Raw genomic sequence first — 16,212 nt, forward strand, 5'->3', positions numbered from 1 at the left:
TCTTGTTTTCCCCTTTGATCTCGGCGTCCTGGGTCCCTCTCATCAACTGATCAAATTCTTCACTTGTCTTCTTCTCTATCTCTTTTTTGATTCATTTACAGCTCTTACTTGTTACCTTATGAGTCAAAAAAATTGTTTGACATAAAAACCATACATCAAGCAAGGTTCATCGTGTCCCAGGGGTCCACTAGTTACGTAACACCAGCTAAAAACGCCAAACTTTTTTAATCCCAACGTAACAAACAGAAAGTAGCACTACTGTAAATCTAAATAGGGACCTCGACTTTTTCATACATAGCATCCCATGTCCTGGAATATTTATCCCCTTGATCACTTGTCCATTTACACATAGTATGAGGGGAGTCCCGCAATTTCTTCACAATGCCATCGAGATATTCAAATGTCCCACCAACCTCAACTTTGAGCAAATCCTCCAAGACGGTTTTCTTCACTTGCAGGTTGGGAAATCTCAGTTGGCCTAAAATTAACACCCTCGCTCCCTGGATTCTCTGGATTGATTCATCCTTGTCTCGAGAAGCTTTCAGCTGGTCCCCATTCTTATCAGCTTTGTAAAGGAGTCCATCGATCAATATCCTCCATTGCTCAAAGGTGCTTGTGCATCCCAGTGCTACTTCTGCGGGGGTGCATGGTGTAATATTTGCCGACGAATCAAGTATCATGCCTCTGTAGGAACGGATGAGTTTGACTTTAATGTTGGTGAGCTGAGCTGATTTCAAAACAACAGTAAGGGGATAGAATAAAAGAGCCAAGACGAAGGAACCTACAGTTGGCAGTTGGTGCCGCCATTGGGCTGGAACAATTCCAGAGAAGAAGAATAAGGACCGCACAGGTCGAGCGCAGTTGAAGGAACATTTGGTACTAGTTCTTCGATGAAAGGAATCAAGGACAATATATGATTGTAGAATGTTCAACTTCTGAGGTGTACCTCGTTAAGCCCAAGTGTTTAAGCACAAAAGATAATGTGTAACGTACCAGGTCACAGCGAAGAGGTGTTTCGTAGTAAATTTTACCAGCAGATCTGAGGCGTTTCGGGCGTAACTGAACAAATGGCGGTGCGTCCTTTCTCTGTGTTGTTGCACAAACTGAGTAGTAAGAATAATATCAGGCGGATTCATTCAGTTGGCCAAACAAATGAGGACGCTGCGGCTACAATCATAACCGAGAAAGAGGCAAACTTACCGAGCCAGCGTTTGCATAAAGTGGTAGTAGTGGAAAGAAAGGCAAACTGAGGAAATTTTCTCGACCATAAATTTGGACAGCTGCAGGGTAATAAAATGTCAATCACAAGCAGGCGAGCGCACAGGTTTTTTTTGAGTCCGACGGATGAGAGAGTTTTTGCGTGCGAAGACGATGGAGGAATCACAAGATTAAATTTAGAAAGCAACGAGCAGAGACCAGACTAGGTTCAAAATTAGAATCTAACAAGTAGTTACACACAACATGGGAGATATGCACATGAAGGTCTTTTTTTGGTCGAGTCATTGACCAGCCGACACGCATATAGGAACATCAGCGCTTGGGCGCTTATGTACGCCACCCAATTTCGCCCATCGTTATTCCCTCTGGACTGAGACTCGAGCTTCTAGGTACCCACTCCTTCACCGGTCTTCGCTCACTTCGTTTCCTTTCAACAATCTGGAACACTAAATAAACAGGGAAATAATGAGTGTCAACAGATGGAAATCGACGATCGTAAGAACATCTACCGATTTTACTCTACGCTATGTAGCTCAACTAAGCAACAGTGCTCATTTACCAGCAGAGCATCTTGTACCAACCCCTCGAATATTCAATAAGCCTAGTCAGTACAAGTCAATACTAGAAGCTGAGAGCCACAAATGTAGGCGAAACGTGGAATTCTAGTTCCAAGTGCCAGACTAGTCGAGTGTCCGACATCACTGGATCCAAAGTCCAACGCTTCACGAATCAAGCGGCCAAAGCAAGCCGCAATATGAATATTCGATTCACCTTCTGAACAGAGTCTTGATCATGGAGCACGATTCGAACACTGCCACATGACGACGGGATATTGGAACTCGCGAATACTCGTGGTGCGGGAGTTTCAGACCGACACTGGCAGCTTCAAGGAGTATATAAGAAGGTCGACTCCCCCCCAAATTAACCCCAACTTCGTTTCGTCCTTATCCAAAGTCAGTTTGACCGAAATGTTCGCTTCTGTAACTGCTGGCCTCTTGCTAGCAGCCACCACCACCACTGCTTTCCCCACTGCCCGTCAAACCACCTGTAGCCCTTCGTTCACCCCAGGAGTCGGGTATGCTATTAGCTCAAATATCAATGGTGAGTTTGTTCAAAAATTCATCTCGGGTTACTGATCTTTCGATCCTCGCGTGTAAAGACTCCTACGTGTGGCAATTCAATGGAGCAAGTGCTGGGGTCCTGTCCGCTGTTTATTTGGTATATCCATCCGCCCCCGGTTTCCGATAACTCCTAGCTAACAACTCCTTTCTCAATTTGTCTTACAGCTCCCTACCCCTCCTGAATTTGAACCCTGGAATCTCACCTCTACCTCTACCGGCGGTTGGACTATTTCGTGTGTATCATCTATCTTTCTTTCCCTATACAACACTCATCCACAAAAACTCTCTCGCCTTATCCAGATTCGATTCCCCCAGTTCATGTGTCCTCGCTCCAGTCGACACCACCTTGACTACCGGATCATGCTCCAACGCCGCCGGCAGCGACGCTGATTTCGCCATCTCGTGTTCGTCGTGCACGGACACTTCGGCAACTGCTTGCACCCTCACTGTTGCTTCTACCTCAGAATGTGTTAACGTCCCCGGAGATAGCGATGGGAATCCAGAAGTCAGGACGATGGAATGCACAGGGAGCCCACAGCAGTTGTGGGACTTCACCGAGCTTTAATACGTTAAGCTTTTGAGCCATTGTAACAATCAGTTCGTGTGCTGAAGGGCTCTGAATCTTATGGACTTCCAAGCTTCTGTACTTACTAACTGTGATAAATGGACAATGTTTTTGCAATACAATGCGTAAACTGCTACGTATGGGATGGGTTCAGTCCAATATACGTCGTAAGAAATCAAACGGTCTTGATGCAATTAACGAGAAAACTTCAGCTCTAAGAATCCAAATTGACTGTTTAGTACGTTGAGCTATTCTTAACTTGGTGAGCTTGCTAATGTTACTTGCATGCGCAAGCATTAACAACTCGGCATTTGAACTCCCTAGTAACTGCCTAAGCTATTTGTTGGCACCTGCACATTTTTCCTAATTCTCTATCGTACTTACAAGACTCAGTCGAACTCTATCAAAATACTTCTGTCTAATCCTTTTAAAAAGAGACCCAGCTCACTCGACATCATCAAATACCGCCCTAACTCTAGATCGCAAGAGTCTCTTGTTCAATGCGCGGGCAGATTTGTCATCCTTGTTCGACGCAGCATTATTCGTGCTCGCCTTGTTGTTCTTTGACTTTTTGTTCGTCGTGGTAGACGTGACAGCCGCTGCAGCTGCTGAAGAAACTGACGCAGCTGCTGTAGTGGTTGCCGCAGCGGCAGCTGTGGTCGTCGCAACAGCAGCCGCAGTTGTTGGGGAGGCACCTAATAGAGTCGCGCCATTTGTCACCGACTGAACGGTGGACACTAATTTAGTTTAGTTGTTTTTGAACGTCAATGATGCGTCATCGAGACAAGAATAATGCATCTCTTACCTTCACCTAGAAGCGAGTTCTTTATTGCAGTCTGTACTTCACCTACTCCTGCGTTTCCAGCATTGATACTTGTCGTACCTGCTGCCTGAGCTGCATCCGCATCGCTGTTCGCTTGGGCGACAGTCTCCTAAAATAACAAGTTATGAGAATGTTTATAAGATCCCGTCGTGAACAAGAAGAAAATCTTCACTTACTGTGGTCAAGTTTCCTGTAAAGTTGAAGTTTGAACCAGCGGTAAGAAGAGAAGCATTCTGGTTCGCAGCGAAAGCGGCGAGAACACCCTCTACTTGAGTACGAAGTGCTGCTTTCAGGTTGACGGCATCTTGGAGGCTCAATTTGGCAGTGCTAGAAGTTGACGAGTTACCACCGTTGGCAGCTTCGTCGATTTGGCCAGCGAATGCGTCGACGGGGACTGAAAGGATACACCGATCAGATGATTGAGGATACAAGGGGAAAAAAATACCACTTACTATCATCAGCTGTACCAACGGCGGTCTGAAGATTGTCTTTATGAGCCATTGTCCTTCAAATGAATCGAAAAAAAGCATCCGCAACGTACCGCAATCTCATCCATCATTGCCACAGTCAACAATTGGCGTTCCTCAAGTTCGCGAACCTTAAGCTGAATGTCTTCCTCGAGAGCACGATTTTGGGCAACCAGTGCGTCAAGCTCGGATTTACGGCGCATCAAACCGGGAGCAAGTCGGCCAATGAGCTCGAGCGACCGATTGTTCTTGTTCTTTTTGGTCGTCTTAGTGGTAGTTGCTGCTGCTGTAGTGGCAGCGACCGCGGCTGCGGAAGCGCTGGTAGTGGTGGCAGCAGCAGAAACGTTAGTCGATGCTTCACAGATGAAAACCAGCATTAACATGAAATGATATTGGTGCGAAGAAGAATTTCTTACAAGTAGTAACAGCGAAACAGCCCCCAAAAGGACCAGCCCCATTCGCGAATGACGCTAGCGAGGCGGCTTCATTCCCCGTACCACCGTTACTAATCCGAATCAAACAGATGTTCGAAATAGACCCATCAGCACTGGTACCAGTGCATGTAGTCCCCGCAGGAAGTGCGGCCGTAACCTGGGAATCAACAGGTCCACCACTAAGAAGCCCGTTCGCGCCAGGAGGCTGTTGAGTGATTAACGCAGAAGTCCAGGTCTGACCTGTAGCGTCGGTGTTAACCATAGCGGAGAATGGTCCTCCTCCGTCCGCGTTCACTTGGTGCAAAGTGAACGAGATTGAGTTATCGGCAGCGAGTGAGGGCAGGTTGCCTCCGCCTTGAGTTATTGCGGTAGCAAGAGATGAGGTCATCCCGATTGAGCCACCTAGCAGAGTGGCACCACAAGGATCTACATAAGTAGTTGTTTTAGATGGTATTTGAAGGTATTTGAAGGAATAGATCATTTAACTGCACGTACCATCAACAAGGTTCTTAAGTACAGGAGTATCCAGCTGGAAAGGCTGCTCCGTCGTACCATTTCGAGGTATACTGCCGTCAGTGGCTTGAAGAGCAAATCGATTAGAAGTCCCTAAGTAGACGATGAAACTATATACTCACTAACGCCAAAGCCACTGGTAGTGACTCCATTGTCGCCGGCAACAGCAGTGATGACAGCATGACCGTAGGCAAACGTTAGCATGGAAGTGGCCACAAGAACGGATTTAATCATGGTGTCGAAGTGACAAAAGACTAGGCGGAACAAGTAGTCGAAGAGACGCAAGTAAAGACAAGTAGGAAGGCGGCGCTGCCGATGTCAACAACTGCAATAGTCTGGAGACGAGGAAAACCCAATAGGGAGAGGAAAAAGAGTAGAGAAGAATGAATGAGAACGGCGTAGGAGACAAGTCTCGCAACCAGCTGCCAGCTACCTGCTAGGGTAGGAATGAAAAATAGGATAGAGAAAGAGTGAAGGGGGAGTGTGTGGTCGAGAACAAAGCCTGACCATCTTATATACAATCAGATATCAGTTCAAGACAAAGACTGCGAAGAAAAGCTGCTCAAAGGGGTTGCCAAATAACGTTGCCACACGGATGAAACTTGAAGAGGCGTTGTAATGCGATAATGAAGCATCCGATGATTTTCTTTGGTACCCCGATGGCCCAGCGTCGGCCTGGACCTTCGCAGACCAAGATTCCAGGAACATTCTGGTAACACCATCATGCAATTCAGATGCGATTCTCGCAACTCGACGTTCCGAGTTTTTCTAACCACGGCGCGAGGTCACTTCAAATCACTTCATGACTTCTTCTATGGTACCACGACCCTGCCACCGCGATTCTTTAAGTGATCACTGATTTTCGAAAGTTCGAGGACAGGAAGATCCGGCCTTTGTCAGCCTTTGAAGATGGATGTTTGCCAGAATTTCCGCAGTCACTTGGTATCGGGAGCTCCATGTCGTCGCTAGACAACCGCCCATTGTCAGAAGGCGGCCAGGAACATGTTGGCACCATAGGATTTCTAATCCAGCCTAATTATATCGGAGCGATAAAAGACACAAGCGTGGTACACCCTGGTACGCCGATATACATACCTAATATACATTATCATATAGATCCAAAATTCAGTTTTTACACGATGTTGAACAAAGAGCTTTCCCTTTATGTCCCTTCTCGTGTGCGTGCCAAGATGGCAGCAAGCATACCACGAATGTTGTTCATTTGCAGATGCGCCTCGATGATATCGCTGAAATCTATAGCAAACTCCTCCATTCCTTGAACATTGGCATTGGCTGCAGCCAGTTTCCTGCTGTTGGGGACGAAGATCAGCGTGATTGATATTGAACGGGATCGACCATGTTTGTCTTCTACGCCATATTGTAGTCGTAATTCGTTCTCAGAGATGGCTTCCATGACCTCCAAGCCTTGCATGGAGCGATGGATCATGAGAGAGCCAGTCAACCTATGAAGGTAAGTGAGATTAACCGAGACCAACTGGAAAACAGAAATGACAGACCAGTCGTACAAGGGAACGAAGCGTCGGTCATCATTGAACCCGCTCTCGGATTTCTTGACACTCTTTTCTACCTCGTTTCTCTGCGACTTGAGTGATTCCATCTCCAGTGATTCAGACTTGAGTTTCCCTTTGACGCTGTGAACTTTCTGCTCAACAACTTGCATCTCATCGGTAAGCGCTTGCATCTCCATGACCTGATCTTCAAGTTTTTTGTCTGCGGTCTGGACGGTAACTCGAGGGTGAGGGTGTGTTTGTCTTAGTCGGGACAAAGCCAGCCTGGCGTCAATGATTTTCTGGGCAAGTTCTGTAGCTTTTGCTGTTGCTTGTTTGACTCGGATGTAATCTGTGGATCAGGTTAGTGAGTGGGGTCGGAAACCATTTACTAGCCCTACCTTCCTCCACCTTCGAAGACACGACGCGAAATTCTTCTTCGATCGTCGACAACTTTTCTTTCGCGACTTTCAACTTCTCCTTTTGCTCCATGTTCTGCTTTTCCAACTGTTTATTGTCACCATCAGTGACAGTTGGTGGATCGTCGATGTCAGTGACGATGAGCTTGACATATTTGTCTTTGGCGTTCTGCTCCAAGTACTGGTGCTTCAACTTGCGGAGATACGACTGCGGTGGTTCGAATAGCTATTAGCACGCTAAGAATCGCGAAATTATTTGGTACACGTACAACTTGTGAAGCAACATCGATAGCAACAATAGCGGGATCCCTGGTATCAATGTCTTCGACATCTGAGACGTCACCTTCATCCAGTTTATGGGCACTAAACTCCGCCACATTCCGAACGATAGTCAGACTCGTATTGGTAGAATCGAATAACGTCTGTAACGACTGAGCAGTTATTAAACGCCTTTCTTGATCCATGGCAGCAAACGCGTGAGTTTGAGTTTGTAATTTGTCATTCGTAAACAAAAGGCTGTCAAAAGCTTCGTCGCGATCACATGTGCATTTGCGACCTCGCGCCTAGAAAGTGATACTGAAAATCCAATGTAGATTATGCTTTCTGAAGCGAGAGAAAATACATACAAGTTATATAGTGTGTGCACAACCAGTACATACAAATTAAGAAGTCCAAACATTACACCAATTAGTCCCAGTCCCAAGATCGTATCGAGAAAATTTTGGCTATGTACATATCGCTACATATCGTTGAAAGCAATCCACTATTATGAAATGTATAACAGAGAGTTTAAAAGGCGTAACTCCCGGATGATCATGTCAACATTATACTGCGTCGTTTCGTGGCATTAACCAAAACAAAGCCTGGAGGCACGAACGAGGCGCGTTCGGGCTTGTGGGTAACCTGGGTAATTGTCTTCCATGCTTGCACGAACCGTCGCTCGATACGTAGAGCGTATGAAGCGCGACTGGTGGTGAAGTACCTATATAGAGCATCGAGCTTGAGATTTATAAAATACAGTGAGTCTTATAGCGTACTCACATAGAAGCTCCGCTTTGAACAGAGTCCGGAGAGACAGAGCGTTGCATGTCGTGTGTTGATTAGAAAAACGTATGATTAAGAGTGTGGCACTAATAAGAGTTTGTCGTTGGAGGCAGAGAGTGATATGTAGTATAAGCAGTGCTTGCACTGATATAAATTCGTTCGACAGTCAAGGACGTACAGCAGAGACAAGTAGGAGGGATCCTGATCCAGAAATGAAAACATTCACGAATCCGATCTTTTATTGGGCAGCTACAATAAGGGCCAGCAGTTTGATCATTGTGTTTAAAAGGAAGCAGGATCTCAGTGGAGTACAATGGTAAAAAAACAAAAGATCCTAAGCAGAAGATCTATACTTAAGTGATTCTACATGTAATGCAAGTAAATATCAAGTGGCCCCGGCCCAGACCGGCCCTAGTACATACAAAAACAACCTGGGGTTCAAAATCATTGTATACTTCAACTTGCCATGATCAGTTGTCATGGACACATTGACAGAGCTGGTCTACAGCAATCTTACTATGTTCATAAAGACTTTCTGATTCGTCCGTTTAACGAACTCGAACACATGATATTTTCATCAGATACCTTCGAATATAGATATGTCACACTCGCGATATACAACCCGGGCTGAACGCTGCTGAACGTCTCTTCCAATGGTACTCTCACTCACATATGCAACGGTCATTCGCTGTGGATCAGCAAACATCAAGAAATCGGGCATATCTTGGAAGGGCTGGAGGGAACGGTGGATCGTTCTCAAGTCAAATTTCCTGCTCGTGTACAAGAATGTGAGTCGTAGCTGTGTATCGTTCACGTCCATTTTGGTAATAAAGATCTTCTTTTCAGGCGGACGAACACCAGTTTATCTTCAGATTATCTCTCGCTTTAATTAAAGGGATCTATGTCAACGACAATTCAGTGGACCGCCCTCGCTGCTTACAGCTGACAATGCGGGGAGGTACTCAGTACTTTCTACAATTCGGAAGCGATAAGGAGTGCGAAGGATGGTATGACGACATTTACCGAATGAGTCCTCTGGCTCCCGTTTTGGTGATAGCTGAGGAACTGCCTGATGTGGAAGAGATTGTTGACTATTATTTTGTGAGGACTTGCCGATCTATATTCAGTATTTTGTTAAATATTGCATGCCTAGGATCATGCGTCTTCTCCTTCAGATGCAAGCTCCAGCTTGCCAAGTGCCATTGAAAATACCATTGATGTCCGACAACCACGTCCCCTTTCGAATCTACAAATATCTTCTACACCAAATCTCCTAAATCTCGTCGATTCTAGAAAAGATACGGCAAACACCATGAACGCAGTGAGGCCGTCTGTTCTTTTGAAGTTGGTCATCTTGCTGACTCGTACCAGATGGATGCGTTTCAGATGACTGATAATGATCGCTCTCTTCTAAGGAAAGCAATATCATTCCTATGCTCTTGCATGGAACCGCGTCTCCGCCGCCGCAGTGATCCTGGAGGGGAGAAACCCTTCGATCTAGTCGAGATTCGCCTCCGCGTTCTCCTAAGGGTGATGAGTAAATGGACCAGGCAATATGACTTACAAGTTGACTACGACACGATTCTTGCTCTATCCGAAGCCCTTAAAGATGGATACGTTCTTTGCCAGTAGGTTGTTTCGGGTCCGCATCAGCACGGGAAATCTCTGATTCGCTTCTAAGGACACTGAACGCCATTGGCCGTAGCCCTTTAATTCGTCCCAATGACAGGGACAATGTCAATCTCGCCAAATTTCTATCAGGCTGTCGTGACCTCGGCATACCAAGAGAAGAGCTTTTTTCCTCTGGAGACCTAACAGACATCACAGCCGATTCCTCCATTCGAGTCGCGAAGACCATTCTCACACTCGCAAAATTAACGGAATCAGAGGATCGGATAAATACTGGTGAATCTCTAACACAATTTTCGAAATTTGCTTTGCCTTCCTTTGCAACAAATGACGATTTCATCGCCTCGAGGATCAAAAAGAAGATATTGAGATACGACGCGGTCCGAAGAGATGAACATGTATGTTTTTCTTCGATCTTCAAGTTAAACATGTTTTGACGTTCAGTTATCTATTCTCAGATCTTGAAGGTATCGTACATAGATCTAACATGATTTCAAAATCGTCACGGTGATTCACCCAAATTCCCTTCTTCAAGGTCTATAAGGTGCAGTCGAGCTTATCGAACATCAGGTTCTGAGCAAATAGACTTATGGGAACTAAATGAAGAACGTGGTTAATCTCCTGAGAAAAGAAGTCGGATTCCAAAACCAAAGGTGTGAGATTCAACCAATAGAAAGATAGCATTCTCATTGTAGAAGTTCAGATTGGAAGACGACTTGATGCAACTCATAGACTTCATGGCCTCCCTAGATACAATATCTTGCCTCGTTGAGAGCCGACAGTTTCGAATCAGATTATTGCAAGTGAGTCACATTTACTTTTTCTATAGTTTGTACATTTTGAGCGTTATTTCAAGTTCTTCTCGATATTTCCAGTATCTGATCATGGCCTGTTGCGCGAGGCTCTCAAGAAGGACGAAATCGAGATTGCTAAGCTTTTCCGTGCCGTGGTGTTTTCAGATGAGTATAAACAGACTGTGGCGGATTTACAAGGCGAAGATGCTCAAGATTGCGTTGATCTGATGCAAGAGGTAGAATATATCCTTGATCCAGGCAGAGTCACCAACCCCATTTCATCAGATGCTAGACAGACGCTCTCTGAAAATGGACGACCATAATACTTTCTATCATGATGTTCAACGCTTAATGATCAAACTTTCTGAACGATCCGATACTATCCCCACCTCCCTTTTCATTAAAGGTGTATGTCGCCAAAGCTCGCATGCATGTGGAGGTGGAACATTTGCTGATATATATCGCGCCACTTATATGGACCAGGACGTTGCATTGAAACGCATTAGAGTTTTTCAGGGCGATATTACGGGGAAGCGTAAAGCTCAGCGAGTGTGTCCTGCCCTCGTAAAAATGATAACGACTCACATACTAAATTGACTCTGATAGCATTTTTGTCGAGAAGCCTTATTATGGCAGAAGCTTCGACATCCATTTGTCCTACCTTTCTGCGGAATTGACTCAGAGAGTTTCCCATCATATCTTTGCATGGTGTCGCCGTGGATGCGACATGGAACTATTTTAAATCATCTTCACGAATATGGACATGTTAATGTCGAGCAGAAAGTAAACCAGCATATTCTGTGTCTCTTCCATTTACGCATTTATCGATGTCCTACAGCTTTTCGAGGTGGCTCAAGGCCTGGCATATTTACACTCACAGCGTATTGTTCATGGGGATCTTCGTGGGGTATGTAAACCAATTTTCATAGAATCTCATCTCTTGACCTTGGAGTGCTAGTCCAATATCCTCGTCAACGATGATTGGCACGCGTGTCTTGCAGATTTCGGTCTTGCCGTTTTTGAGGATGCAACGGCAGCGACCCCTTCTCAACAGGCTGGATCCGTGAGATGGATGGCTCCGGAGCTTCATCATCCGCAAGCCTTTGGGTTGGACCATTTTCGACGAACTTTTGCCAGCGATGTGTATTCATTTGCTTGCGTTTGCATCGAGGTTTGTCCGATTAAATCCATACTATTTGCCTTTTGACTCAAACGACCACTTGCCCCAGCTTTTCACAGGGAAACCACCCTTTGCTCACATTCCTCATGACCCCGCTGTTATGCTACGCGTCATGGCCGAAGAACGGCCTGAACGATCGACGGATCCCTTCGGTAGAATTATGCCGGATCGTCTTTGGGACATAACCCAGGTGTGCTGGAGCCACAACCCGCTGGATAGATCAAGTATGACCCAGGTGGTCGAGTTGATGATGAATGCCAATACTGATTTTCAGATGGAAATTATTCCGGTAATTACACGTTCATTTTTATCTAAGCTGCTTCCTAATTTTCAATAGGATTCTCCGATGGAGGCTCTTAACTGGGATGTATCTTTACACAATCCTAGCGGCTCGACCTTGGTGAGGAGACGTAAACTGGGTAGTCGAAGTGCAGCTGTCCGTCGACCTTTTGGAGTTCACATAGGCCACAAAACAAGTCGGTCAAGTTAAATCAATTCCGTAGTGGTATCACGATTCTGTACATACAATGTAAGATGATTTGATTCTCTCTGGGATGGGAAGGTTAAATCAAACCATCCCCAATGTTCCCCTTCCCCAGGGTTCGAAATTCAGATTAATAATACAGAAGGTACACTGCCACATGTTATTTTCGGCGCACGATGAGAACAATTGAGTGATAGCCGGCGGGCCGCAGGTCTTCGTTGAACATTCACCTTCCTCGTTCAACGTTGTTCACAGGCGGCACTTATTTCACACATTGTGGACCCTTGCTGCATACCACGACGTCAGAATCATGGAAATATCATCTCGCGACACCTTCGTGGCTCCTCGTTCGTCGCAGAAGCGACATTCATCTTCACCATCACCACCTTCTGCTCGTACAACCCTTTCTAGACTTCATTCCCATTCCCGCAGCCTCGATTTGCAGCACGATACTGCGCTTCGCTCCAGCAAGGCTAGTTCATATTTTCCGACACCAGAACTAGTGATCAATCGCTCCAACAAAACGTCTCGCATAATGTCTAGCGTGAGGAAGTCACTCTTCATTTCTCACCCCGCTACACAGAATTCGAAGAAGCAGTTGCCTATCGATTCTGTGAATATACCTGACGTCTCTCTATGATTTCTACGTATTTACTAAACTTTTGCTTAGGCAAATGCTATGAGCATCTATTCTACTCCTGCAGAGCGGACTATTCAGCATTCTACAAGAATTAAACGACAGGACCCTTATGCGTCTCCCCCGTCTATTGAGCAGATAGCTATGGGTCTTCACATATCTCGAACACCACATCTTCGTCCTCCACCCGTATCAAACAATCTCTTCCCGGGAGATCATACCCCGATTCCCCTACCCCCTCCTCCTTCTCGCTCTGCGATGAAAAAAACTGGCCAACCAAATTCATTACCCCCTTCACTCGATCCTCATTCAGTCTCCTCCACGACCATTGCCTCTTCCAATCTTCCTCCTACTCCGCGATCCAATCGCTCACTGCTCTCCCTCAAGTTACGCATGTCGCGTCTATTGTCCTCTAACCAATCTTCTTCCATGCCACCTTCGACATTACCATCACCTACTGCATCTTCTCAAGATACTGCGACGAATTTCGTGCCTCCTAGGAAGGCGGTACGCTTTTCAACGTCGACCTTGGACTTGAGCGGTCGCGATGAACAATAATTTGCGCATTTCGAATTTTCCGTGTCATCTGGTGTACCAGTCGACATATTATCATTATTGCTTATTTGCATTGTTAAAGGACGGAATTGCTTTAGATTGGCAATACGCTTCGAAACACTCGCGTCATTCCACATGTAATGTTTCTATGTTACAATCACATCTTCATGTATATCTATCACGATGCTACTGTAGTACTACCACGTACACATATTTCAGAAATAGTTTTATCCATAAAACGTTCAACCTGATTCATGGCCTGGACTGCACTATGTGACGTAATCTGCCCAAAATTTGTTTCCTTGTGCCCAACATCTCTAAATTTATTCTTTGATTTCGCTTCCGCCGTTCTTTTCTTCTCCTAATATTTTATCCCATGGCTCCAGTTGAAACTGAATATTATGATCTGGTATGACCGCTAGATTGCGCTGCACATTTCTTGTGCAGAAGCTGTAGCTCACGATGCATTACAGCTGGAAGTTTCCGTCGATGCTGATGATAACCAGCTCAAGAGGGGGTATCGCAAGGCGGCGATGAAGGTGTGCTTCCAAGCCTCGTTATTTCTGCTTTGGCTAAACTGTACTCAGTATCATCCGGACAAGAATCCTTCCGTAGATGCTGAAGAGAAGTTCAAGGAAATTAGGTGCGCCAGAACTTCTCCTTTGAGTTAGTATGCTGAACGTGTTTACCTCAATAGTAAAGCATATCAGGTTCTGTCAGATCCTGTGAGTACCGCACAACCTCAAGCTTCATGATGCGCCCATACGATGATGTTCCTTATCAGAATATGCGCGCAGTATATGACAAGAATGGCAAAGCTATGGTACTTGTTCTCCCTGTGGTCATCATTCATATCAATGATTGCTCCTGTAGACGGACAAGGAAGGAGGCCTGTCGATGGACGATGCCGCGGGTTTCTTTGCTAATGTATTCGGCGGAGAAAGATTCCACGATTACGTGCGTATCACATCGCTGATTTCTCTCTTGTTGCGTTTGAACAGATTTGTTCTGACAGATTGGTGAAATTTCAATCATGAAAGACATGACTGAAGCTGCCAGTACAATGATGACTGACGAGGAGAAGGCTGAAATAGATAAACAGATTAATCCAGACAAACCATCCACTCCACCAGTTGCAGGCGAACAGACACCTGCGATTCACCATGAAGAACCTCCTCCCAATCCTACTTCCGTCGCAAATACATCATCGGAACTTCCTACATCTTCACCTTCTTCACTCTCCGAAGCCACAACTCAACCCAACGGAAACTCTTCGCTTGTTATCCATGGAGAACATGCCCAGTCACCGTCACCCTCTCCTTCCCATAGCGTAGCCGAAAAGGAAAAACTAGAGAAGGAACGGGAAGCCGCTCGTAAGCGCAAAGCCGAACAGAAGGAAAAACTTCGAGAGCAGGAGAAGGAGAGGAGAAAGGTCATGGAAGCTCGGGTAAACATGCTCACTACAAAGATGATTGAGCGATTGCGACCTTTTGTTGATGCGAAACACCCTGGCGACAAGGACGATCCAGAAACACTTGCATTCGAGGCAAAGATGAAACGAGAGGTCGAGGATCTGAAATTAGAGAGCTTTGGCGTGGAGGTGCGTTCGTCTAAAGTCTGTTCAACAACGGAAAACGACTAAGTGAAATCAGCTTCTGCATACCATTGGCAACGTATATATGATGAAAGCTACATCCTTCTTCAAGTCGAGAAAGTTTTTGGGGATGTAAGTTTTGTAGTAGCAAGGGTTCTAGTCAGCCTTCTCATGTCTTGTACGCACGATAGTCCAGGATTCTTCTCTCGGCTCAAAGAAAAGGGAACTCTCGCCAAAGACGTGTGGGGAGTGATTGGCAGCGCGTATGTCCAAAATTATCCTCACTATCTATATATGTGAAACCTTTGCGACAGCTTGAGTGTACGGGACACGATATTGGTAAGAGGACTTGGCTCTGGCATTACTTCTTCTTCACCTATCAAGAATCAAGAACTCAAATTCATCATTGTGTTTCAGGAAATGGAGAAATTACAAGCCAAAGGCGATGTCGATGAGGCTGAACTCAAGGCTCTAGAAATGGATGTCACCGGCAAAGTAAGTTCTTCAACCTTTTAAATTAAGCTCAATTCTATATTACTTTCAGATAATGCTTGCCTCCTGGCGCGGCGCCCGTTTCGAAGTTGTTCAAGTTTTGAGAGAAGTTGTTGACAACGTGTTGAAGGAACCCGGTGCCTCGGAAACTGTGCTTCTCAATCGAGCTAAGGTAAGCTACATCATTCGTAGTTTATAATGTTTGGGTTTTCGAAGTTGATCCTTCAAACTTTGTAAATAGGGCTTAATGCTCATGGGGGCAATCTTCAAAGCTGCAGAACCAGATGAGTCTGACGAAGAGCGTCGTGAGTTAGAGCGGTAAGTTCCTTGAAGTTTTTAGATTGCTTGGTCTGACTGGTTCTCTATGGACAGAATGGTCGCTGAAGCCGCACAGCCCAAACCGAAACCGAAAGTAGGCAAGGGTAAAGACACCTCGCGACATGCTCACCATGTCAAGGAAACTCCGGACCAGACGACGCCCCAACCAGTGGCCACGGCCGGTGCACCTGCTTCCTGAGAATCAGGACCTTCGTCGTTTGAGTGTCAACGGTCTAAAAACATGCAATTTTACCCTCCTAATCTTAATGATGGTCTCGTATTTCGGTTCTGCGTTCATCGATGTTACAGTTTATACATTACTACTCGTCCCACAATATATATATATATGCGGATATACCTGGCTATCCTCATTTCATCGGATTGTTGCGGGACCCCTGACTAGTCTGACATGAGCGT

At 45.6% G+C, this 16,212-nt stretch overlaps 9 protein-coding genes across 9 annotated transcripts; 5 read left to right on the plus strand and 4 right to left on the minus strand.

Annotated features, from left to right (window-relative positions):
- Positions 1-266: 266 nt before the first annotated feature.
- C8R40DRAFT_1175672 (uncharacterized protein) lies at positions 267-807 on the minus strand (the record flags this gene model as incomplete). The annotated part of the gene is made up of 2 exons (XM_046232361.1): positions 267-727; positions 786-807. 2 exons carry the CDS (start codon positions 805-807, stop codon positions 267-269), a joined length of 483 nt encoding a protein of 160 aa, XP_046081492.1.
- An 835-nt stretch (positions 808-1,642) lies between these two features.
- On the plus strand, positions 1,643-3,086 carry C8R40DRAFT_1126487 (uncharacterized protein). Its single transcript, XM_046229025.1, has 4 exons — positions 1,643-2,319; positions 2,378-2,436; positions 2,505-2,572; positions 2,640-3,086. The coding sequence occupies exons 1-4, from the start codon at positions 2,037-2,039 to the stop codon at positions 2,902-2,904; spliced, it is 675 nt and encodes a 224-aa protein (XP_046081493.1). The 5' UTR covers positions 1,643-2,036; the 3' UTR covers positions 2,905-3,086.
- On the minus strand, positions 2,852-5,524 carry C8R40DRAFT_645912 (uncharacterized protein). The gene is made up of 8 exons (XM_046235757.1): positions 5,264-5,524; positions 5,124-5,207; positions 4,611-5,054; positions 4,269-4,549; positions 4,180-4,204; positions 3,904-4,121; positions 3,710-3,836; positions 2,852-3,641 (listed from the first exon to the last, which is right to left on the minus strand). The coding sequence occupies exons 1-8, from the start codon at positions 5,373-5,375 to the stop codon at positions 3,349-3,351; spliced, it is 1,584 nt and encodes a 527-aa protein (XP_046081494.1). The 5' UTR covers positions 5,376-5,524; the 3' UTR covers positions 2,852-3,348.
- A 779-nt stretch (positions 5,525-6,303) lies between these two features.
- Positions 6,304-7,532, minus strand: C8R40DRAFT_1057116 (uncharacterized protein; the record flags this gene model as incomplete). The annotated part of the gene is made up of 4 exons (XM_046225126.1): positions 6,304-6,604; positions 6,659-7,001; positions 7,051-7,276; positions 7,338-7,532. 4 exons carry the CDS (start codon positions 7,530-7,532, stop codon positions 6,304-6,306), a joined length of 1,065 nt encoding a protein of 354 aa, XP_046081495.1.
- Positions 7,533-7,670: 138 nt separating this feature from the next.
- C8R40DRAFT_1126496 (uncharacterized protein) lies at positions 7,671-8,453 on the minus strand (the record flags this gene model as incomplete). Its single annotated transcript, XM_046229026.1, has 3 exons — positions 8,256-8,453; positions 8,110-8,198; positions 7,671-8,050 (listed from the first exon to the last, which is right to left on the minus strand). Coding segments are annotated over exons 2-3 (211 nt in total), but the record flags the coding sequence as incomplete, so codon positions are not given.
- Positions 8,454-8,566: 113 nt separating this feature from the next.
- C8R40DRAFT_646110 (uncharacterized protein) lies at positions 8,567-10,667 on the plus strand. Its single transcript, XM_046235758.1, has 10 exons — positions 8,567-8,900; positions 8,959-9,213; positions 9,266-9,433; positions 9,484-9,740; positions 9,794-10,139; positions 10,200-10,208; positions 10,277-10,285; positions 10,348-10,394; positions 10,440-10,544; positions 10,598-10,667. Exons 1-9 carry the CDS (start codon positions 8,766-8,768, stop codon positions 10,459-10,461), a joined length of 1,248 nt encoding a protein of 415 aa, XP_046081497.1. The 5' UTR covers positions 8,567-8,765; the 3' UTR covers positions 10,462-10,544; positions 10,598-10,667.
- On the plus strand, positions 10,443-12,356 carry C8R40DRAFT_1126501 (kinase-like domain-containing protein). The gene is made up of 7 exons (XM_046229027.1): positions 10,443-10,544; positions 10,598-11,084; positions 11,142-11,318; positions 11,374-11,442; positions 11,494-11,706; positions 11,765-12,004; positions 12,053-12,356. The coding sequence occupies exons 2-7, from the start codon at positions 10,821-10,823 to the stop codon at positions 12,203-12,205; spliced, it is 1,116 nt and encodes a 371-aa protein (XP_046081498.1). The 5' UTR covers positions 10,443-10,544; positions 10,598-10,820; the 3' UTR covers positions 12,206-12,356.
- Positions 12,357-12,402: 46 nt separating this feature from the next.
- On the plus strand, positions 12,403-13,693 carry C8R40DRAFT_646166 (uncharacterized protein). Its single transcript, XM_046235759.1, has 2 exons — positions 12,403-12,812; positions 12,870-13,693. Exons 1-2 carry the CDS (start codon positions 12,510-12,512, stop codon positions 13,392-13,394), a joined length of 828 nt encoding a protein of 275 aa, XP_046081499.1. The 5' UTR covers positions 12,403-12,509; the 3' UTR covers positions 13,395-13,693.
- C8R40DRAFT_646277 (X-domain of DnaJ-containing-domain-containing protein) lies at positions 13,642-16,165 on the plus strand. Its single transcript, XM_046235761.1, has 14 exons — positions 13,642-13,800; positions 13,865-13,930; positions 13,979-14,034; positions 14,089-14,116; positions 14,176-14,214; positions 14,265-14,348; positions 14,407-14,991; positions 15,044-15,117; positions 15,177-15,248; positions 15,300-15,324; positions 15,403-15,480; positions 15,530-15,649; positions 15,719-15,795; positions 15,850-16,165. Exons 1-14 carry the CDS (start codon positions 13,768-13,770, stop codon positions 15,992-15,994), a joined length of 1,482 nt encoding a protein of 493 aa, XP_046081500.1. The 5' UTR covers positions 13,642-13,767; the 3' UTR covers positions 15,995-16,165.
- Positions 16,166-16,212: the final 47 nt, after the last annotated feature.

Source organism: Lentinula edodes (genome assembly GCF_021015755.1).
Source record: "Lentinula edodes strain Le(Bin) 0899 ss11 chromosome Unknown C8R40scaffold_45, whole genome shotgun sequence".
Classification (NCBI taxonomy): domain Eukaryota; kingdom Fungi; phylum Basidiomycota; class Agaricomycetes; order Agaricales; family Omphalotaceae; genus Lentinula; species Lentinula edodes.